The following is an 8,540-nucleotide window of genomic DNA, read 5'->3' on the forward strand; positions in this document are numbered from 1 at the left end:
TGCAGCAAAGGTTTATCAATTGCCTTTTCAGTACTAGGAAGTGAAGTGACCACAATTCTGATAAACATAGGCCTATATTTACATCAAAGATGGTAACCCAAAACAATTACTAATTTTTGTTTTGTGGTGTTGCTCTGTACTAGTATGATTAAAGCAGATATATTTTCCCTGCCTTTTTAAATGGCCTGGCATGTATGCATTATCTCTTGCAGCAGTATTTGTCCCTTTTGCTGTGTGTGGCTGCTTGCAGGCGGGATGTCTCTCTGACTCAGTCAGTAGTGATGCAGACAGTAATTGTTGGGTGTATAGCAAAGGACTGGGCCAGCCTGTGACTGCAGGCTAGTATGGTGAGCGAAACGGGCACGCCACAGAGGGAGAGCTACAGTACAGTGTGTAGATTGTGTGTGTGTGTGAGAGACTGGCGACTTAGACTAGCGAAAGAGGGTGTGTGCGCATTCGTGCCCTACATGGTGTTTCAATAAGCTGTGGGCAGAATGCAGGCACCCGACGCTGTGCACTGAACTACTGGCTTAAAGAGCGACTGTCCCTAAAAAGTATAACGCCCTATGTGGCATCTGAGTCAGAAACATGTATTCTAGTTCCAAAATTGAATACAAAGTGTAAATAGAATAATTTTGGTCATAAAGTCAGTCTCGTCCTAAACTGAGATTTGCGAGATATGACTTTTTTGTTGTCATGGAATGAAGGGTACTATAACAGTTTTCCTTGGGTTTATTTCAATCCTGCACACATTCACACAGCTGGCAGCACCCAAGTAATCATCAATTCAGAGTGCAGCTGCAGGAGATCCGAATCTTAATGCCCATGGTCAATTTGGTTTGACAGTCCATATCCTTTTGGAGCTAGTTAGGGCCCATCAGTAAATTACACATGTACATGGGACAATATTTTAAAAGGCCAGTAGTGCCAAATTTCAATGAATTAACTTCAAAACAACTATACATTCATGTACAAATATTGAAAGCATTTAATGATACAACTAAAAGATGTGCACCATGAAAATATTGTCCCATTTACATTGTGTAAGTTATTGACGGTCCGTAGGGTTGCACATTTTGGGGAATATTCAGAGGTGGAAACTTTACATGGAAATTAATATTAATACCATTTTAAATGTAGATTTTTTTTTTTCTCCATTGGATATATTTACCATATCATATGGAGACAGAAACATAAACCTTTTACCTTATCATAAGTGACATAATTGGAAATGACTAAGTCCTTCCAATAGAAATAAAACATTTAGTTACAAATTTAACTTTAATTAAATGAGTTGACTTCACATGAGATGATTTCACTGAACAACAAAATAAATGGAATATTGAATAATCCCCATCGCATCTCCCAAAAATGTTTTCAAGTCCAAACTAAAGCTTTGGTTGTCTTCCTCTCAGGCTTCCATGTCTTCTCCCTGGACCTCCTCAATGTCCACCTCTTGAACATCAGACTCTGAGTCCTTGTTGAGGATGGCTCGAATTTGTCTCAAATTTGCCAGGATGGCCACCAATTTTTCAACCCTTGTGTTGGTGTGTGTGTTCCCAAACAAGGACCAGTTGCGCTCTGAGGCAGCTGATGTTGGTGGGATTTGGGGGATGATGAAGGCAACAGGGGAAAGAGCCTCAGATCCACAAAGTCCCTTCCACCAGGTGGCTGATGAGATATGTTGGCATGACTGTACTTCGCCAGACTGCCAAGAACCTTGCCCTTATCCAGGCCAAGGTAGCAAGACACGGTAGTTGATGACACCATAGGCCTTGTTGATCTCTGCACTAGACAGGATGCTCTTGCCAGCATTTTTGGGGTCCAACATGTACGCTACGGCATGTTTGGGCTTCAGATGTATTTCAGAACTGCAGTTTCCTCTGCTTGGAGCAACAGTGAAGTGGGCAGGGAAGTACGGAATTTTTCTCTTACATCTGCAAGCAGAGTCAGAACATCAGACAGGATGGCATTGTCTCCTTCAATCCGTGCAATCGCTACTGCTATAGGTTTCAGGCTGCTTACCACTCTCTCCCAAAATACATCATCCAGGAAGATCCTCTTGATGGGGCTGTCCATATCGGCAGACTGTGATATGGCCATTTCATGGAGAGACTCCTTCCCCTCCAGGAGACTGTCAAACATGATGACACCACCCCAGCGGGTGTTGCTGGGCAGCTTCAATGTGGTTCTCTTATTCTTCTCACTTTGCTTGGTGAGGAAGATTGCTGCTAAAACTTGATGACCTTTCACATACTTTTGTCAGAAGTTGCTTGTTGTGAGCGCTAAGGGAACTTTATGCACTTGGCCAGATGATTCTGCATCTTTGTTGCGTTCTTCACATATGATTTGGCACAGTATTTGCAAATGTACACAGCTTTTCCTTCTACATTAGCTGCAGTGAAATGTCTCCACACATCAGATAGTGCCTGTGGCACTGTAAAGATTAGAGAAAAAAATGAGTAAAAAAACAACAAATACAATTCCATGTACAGATAAATAGTTAAGTTAGATTAAACAACTCCTTTGTAAGATAAATGTTATAAAATGAAACATGTATGGAAACGGGTGAATTAACATTCCTCAGTTAGCAGGCTCAAGCGAGCTAAAACCCACGTTATCAAAAACGAACTAGCAGAAATTGTTAACAAGTTAGAAATTATTTAAACACTTTGCTGTAGGCTACTATTTACTAGTTAACAAAAAATCATGTATGTCATATATAAAATATATTCACTCCACCCAGTATTGCAAAATTCCCGGGCTTAACTTCCCATGGAAAATTTCTGGATATTTCCCGGAAAGTTTACGACCCTTTTAACCGTAACTTGCCCCAGAGATAGGCTATCCAATGTCAAACCAACTTTGCCACGGTTGAGCTAATTGGCTAAATAAGTTGGCTATGCGACTTCAAGACACAGGACTTGGTTAGACGGTTTCAAGTTATCTAGAATGGTTTTGTAACTGTGTACTGTTTTGACAGAGAGAATGTATAAACTCTTGCCACGTACGAACCCCCCCCCCCCCCCCAAGACAACTCTCGTTTGGCTTCCGTCATGGCTGCTGCATTTCTTAATGACCAAGCCGAAAAATGAGGCCAAATCAGTAAGATTAGCCCCCCTTTAACTAACCTATTATTGTACAACACTTAAGATTAGCCTACTACGAGAACATCTACTCGTGAAAATGAACTTTCAAATGTAGCCGAGATTTCCTTCCCATCCAGTTGAATGGCATGGTTAATTCAAACCCAGTCATTTTAAAATCAAGGACGCTTGTTTTCAAAGGGGATGTTTCTCTGACATAGACTGAGGCATAAATACACTAACACTTTTGGCCTGCCTCGTTTGTGTTTGCTCCCTTCATGCAGTAGCTGTAGTCATTAGTGGCAGGCCGGCTACTCTGTAGCAGATGAATGTGGAGTCTCCTGGGGGTTTGACATGGTGGTGCTTGGGGTGATTTAAAGTTCCCTCTCCAGCGCCAGTTTATAGAGCTGTCTCAATGAGCTTAGCCACCCCAATGTGTCGTTCACCCTTTCTTCTGCTGTTATATTCACCTTAATGCTTCATTCCCCCTGAAGTCTACACACCCATTCCCCATGAAGTCTACGCATCGTTTATTTTACGATGTGCTATTTATAATTTTTTTCAATTTCGCCAATGTTTCAGTTGTGATGCCTGTGGTGGAGTTTCATTTGTAACATCTCTAACCTTTTTTTTGTCTGTTGGTTTGTTTGTGTTTCAGGGAGATCCAGCTGCTACGGAGACTCCAGCACAAAAATGTGATCCATTTGGTGGACGTGTTGTACAATGAAGAGAAGCAGAAAATATATCCTTCTGTGTGTGTGTGTGTGTGTGTGTGCGCCAGGGTTTCTGTTAGGAAAATGTGACACCGGCCAATGTGACCTGGAATATTTAAATTTGACCATGGGCATTGGATTGTATCCCATTTAGGGCGTCCACCCACTGTGCTCAGAATGACAGAAATCACATTTAGATTATTGTAATGCACTTAACAGAACATATAACTCCTGTAATGAAGCAACCAATAATACAAAATGTTCAAACATTTGCCATAAAGCAATTATGCTAGCGGTTCATACGTGACATATATAAAATCTCATTTAGGAACATAGAAACGGGGAATCTGAAGATGCAACAACTAGGATGGGTAATAGGTTGCTAATATGACTAGGATTGTTCATTTGGCTTCTGGACAACGAAAGAAAGTTGATATGAAAACCAATAGAACAGGAGAGAAATGGCATACGAGGTCTTACATAGCCAGGGGCGTCTAGTAACTTCCCCTAAAGTACATTGAAATACATTTGCCAAAATGTATATAATTACTCCTGTCTATACAGAAATAAATGAACTCATTCAAAATATTTCACCAGAGAGCATGATTTAGGAATAAAGGATCATTTAGGTAATTAATTCAAAAAATTATCTATATTTGCCTATGCCTATTTGGGCAGGACGCATGGCAATAGGCCTAGCTGATTAGCTATCTGTGAAAAGTGACTAAAATATGTGTGAAGATGATGTGTCTTGAGTATAATTTAAAATGTTGATACAAGAAGGGGAAGGGTGTGTGGCTAAGATATATAGGGCTCGCTCTTTCCAGAATGTGCTCAGCTGTCTCCCGCCAATTCTTGTGCATTCGTTGTTTCATTGTGTGAATTGTTTGCCCTTAGTTTATTTTGATAAATTCTCCATGCCTTCAGAAAATATTCACACCCCTTGAGTTTTCCACATTTTGTGGTGTTACGGCCTGAATATTAAATTGAGAATTTTTTTGGACACTGACCCTCACACAATAACCCATAATGTCAAAGTGGAATTATCTTTTTTACATCTTAAAAATAAAAAGCTCAAATGTCTTGAGTTAGTAAGTATTCAGCAACTTTGTTATGGCAAGCCTAAATAAGTTTGCTTAACAAGTCACATAAGTTGCAAGGACATTTAACATGATTTTTGAATGACTACCTCTGTACCCCACACATGCAATTATCTGTAAGGTCCCTCCATTTGAACAGTGAATTTCAAACACATATTCAACCACAAAGAACTGGAAGGTTTTCCAATGCCTCGCAAAGAAGAGCACCTATTGGCAGATCGTTTTTATTTTTTAAAGACAGCCATTGAATATTCCTTTGATCATGGTGAAGTTGTTAATTACCTTATGGATGGTGTGTCAATACACCGTGTCACTACAAAAACAGGTGTCCTTCCTAACTCAATTGCTGGAAAGGAAGGAAACCGCTCAGGGATTTCACCATGACACCAATGGTGACTTTAAAACAGAGTTTAATGGCTGTTATAGGGAGAACTGAGGATGGATCAACAACATTGTAGTTACTCCACAATACTAACCTAATTGACAGAGTGAAAAGGAGGAAGCCTGTACAGAATACAAATATTCCAAAACATGCATCCTGTTTTCAACAAGGCACTAAAGTAATACTGTAAAAATTGTGGCAAAGCAATGAATGTTTTGTCCTGAATACAAAGTGATATGTTTGGGGCCAATCCAGCACATTACTGAGTACCACTCTCCGTATTTTCAAGCACAGTGGTGGCTGCGTTATGTGTATTCTTGTAATCGTTAAGGACTGAGGAGTCTTTCTGCATAAAAAAGAAACGGAATGGAGCTAAGCACAGGCAAAATCCTAGAGGAAAACCTGGTTCAGTCTGCTTTCCACCAGACACTGGGAGATCAATTCACCTTTCAGCAGGACGATAATGTAAAAAAACAAAGCCAAATCTACAATTTGAGTTGCTTACCAAGAAGACAGTTAATGTTGCTGAGTTAGGTTTTCAAGTATATTTAAGTCAACACTATGGCAAGACCTGAAAATGTTTGTCTAGCAATGATCAACAACCACCTTGACAGAGCTTGTAGAATTTTTAACAGAATAATGGGCAAATGTACACAATCCAGGTGTGGAAAGTTCTTAGACTTACCTAGAAGACTCTCAGCTGTAATCGTTCTACCCCTGAACAAGGCAGTTAACCCACTGTTCCTAGGCCGTCATTGAAAATAGGAATTTGTTCTTAACTGACTTTCCTAGTTAAATAAAGGTAAAATAAAAATAAAATCACTGCCAAAGGTGCTTCCACTAAGTCATATTAAGTCACACTAAGTCACATTTTATTGGTCACATACACGTGTTTAGCAGATGTTATTGCGTGTGTTGCTTGTTTCTAGCTCCAACAGTGCAGTAATATCTATCAATTTCACAACAATACACACATCTAAAGGAATGGAATAATATTTGGACGAGAAATGTCAGCGGCATACACTAAAATACCGTAGAATAGAATAGTGTATACATATGAGAAGTAATGCAAAATATGTAAACATTATTAAAGTGGCTAGTGATTTCAAGTCTATGTAAACTCTTAATTGTTTTAAAAGAGCACCTATTGGCAGATAAATAGCCTCTAAGGTGCTACTGATGGCTATTTAACAGTCTGATGGCTTTGAGATAGAAGCTGTTTTTCAGTCTCTTGGTTCCCGCTTTGATGTACCTATACTGACCTCGCCTTCTGGATGATAGCGGGGTGAACAGGCAGTGGCTCAGGCGGTTGGTGTCCTTGATCTTTTTGGCCTTCCTGTGACATCGGGTGCTGTAGGTGTCCTGGAGGGCAGGCCGTTTGACCCCGGTGATGCATTTGGCAGACCGCACTACCCTCTGGAGAGCCCTGCGGTTGCGGGTGGTGCAATTGCCGTACCAGGCAGTGATACAGCCCGACAGGATGCTCTCAATTGTGCATCTGTAAAAGTTTGTGAGGGTTGTAAGTGCCAAGATTAATTTCTTCAGCCTCCCGAAGTTGAAGAGGTGCTGTTGTACCGCCTTCACCACACTGTCTGTGTGGGTGGACCATTTCAGTTTGTCCGTGATGTGTATGCCGAGGAACTTGAAGCTTTCCACCTTCTCCACTGTGGTCCCGTTGATGTAGATGGGGGCGTTCTCCCTCTGCTGTTTCCTGAAGTCCACGATCAGCTCCTTTGTTTTGTTGACGTTGAGTGAGAGGTTATTTTCCTGGCAACACACTCCCTTTTCCGTTTGTAGTCCGTGATTGTCTGTAGACACTGCCACATATGTCTCGTGTCTGAGCCGTTGAATTGCGACTCCACTTTATCTCTACTGATGTTTTGCCTGTTTGTTTGATTGCCTTACGGAGGGAATAACATCACTGTTTGTATTCGGACATATTCCCAGTCACCTTGCCATGGTTAAATGTGGTGGATTGCGCTTTCCATTTTGCGTGATTGCTGCCATCTATCCACGGTTTCTGGTTAGGGCAGGTTTTAATAGTCACAGTGGGTACAACATCGCCTATATGCTTCCTGATACACTGATATGGTGACTTTGTTTATTCGTCAATGTTATTCATAGAGGCTACCCGTAACATATCCCAGTCCGCGGGATCGAAACAATCTTGAAGCGTGGATTCCAATTGGCCAGACCAGCATTGAGTAGTCCTTAGCATGGGTACTTCCTGTTTTTGAGTTTCTGCCTTTAGGAAAGGAGGAGCAAAATGAAGTGGTGATCAGATTTGCTGAAGGGAGGGCGGAGGAGGGCCTTGTAGGCATCCCAGAAGTTTGAGTAGCAGTGGTCGCGTATTGACTCCGGGGTGTGAATACTTATGTAAATGAGGTATTTCTGTATTTCATTTACAATAAATTAGCTAGAATTTCTCAAAACATGTTTTCACTATGTCATTGTGTCGATGTGGAAAAAAACAACAATTTAATACATTTTGAATTCAGGCTATAACACAAAATGTGAAATAGGTCAAGGGGTAGGAATACTTTCTGAAGGCACTGCATGTCACCAGTAGTTAATGTACCGTTAATCCCCATCATTTGGTTACATTAATTTCTATTAATGCATGTATTAATTACAGTAAATGACCATTCCCAAGCTACACTTGTGAGAAACAAGTTTTGTTTTATTTTTATAACCATCGTTTACGAGTTTACATTTTTTAATTGTCTTGTTTTGAGTGCTCCATATGAGCATGTTTGGTTTCACTGTCCTGTTAATGATGAGGGAGTGTGTGCCTGAGCATGCATAGAAGTACCTGGCTTGCCGCGCGAAAATGTAGGAAAGTGCCAATTTGGGGATATCTGATTTCTGATATTCTTAACTCACCACAACCACTGTTAAAAAGCTGAATTTTTCAAATGATAATAGTTCCTCACATTATTTCAAAAATCTTTCCAACAATCTCCCAGCCTCAATCACCAAGTCTCAGTAAAAAAGACCAAAATCATTATCTGATCATCCCATATTTCCAGTGGAAATAATACCTGAACACTTTTCCCTTGCTCAAAGACCTCTGTCTGTCCCAAACTCACTGGCCTACAAGGGCCGGGAATAGGCTAGTTGATACAATGTTGCAAGTTAGCAAGCAACAGCTTCAGCTGGACCTTGTTGATACATTTGACACAATTGCTGCTCTTCACTAGCAATGGTTCACATCAAGACAAATAAAAAGGGTGGCAGACAGGCTGAGTAGAGAGATGAA

The 8,540-nt window shown here is 40.7% G+C and overlaps 1 protein-coding gene across 2 annotated transcripts in view; it reads left to right on the forward strand.

Annotated features, from left to right (window-relative positions):
* The window catches only part of LOC106599971 (serine/threonine-protein kinase STK11), a 77,386-nt gene that overhangs the window by 25,789 nt on the left and 43,057 nt on the right, over positions 1 to 8,540 (forward strand). For both annotated transcript variants that reach the window (XM_014191302.2, XM_014191304.2), the window contains exon 3: positions 3,745 to 3,828. In XM_014191302.2, the coding sequence (XP_014046777.1) occupies positions 3,745 to 3,828 (84 nt within the window). The remainder of the gene's footprint in view (positions 1 to 3,744; positions 3,829 to 8,540) is intronic.

This window comes from Salmo salar, chromosome ssa03 (genome assembly GCF_905237065.1).
Source record: "Salmo salar chromosome ssa03, Ssal_v3.1, whole genome shotgun sequence".
NCBI classification, from domain to species: Eukaryota; Metazoa; Chordata; class Actinopteri; order Salmoniformes; family Salmonidae; genus Salmo; species Salmo salar.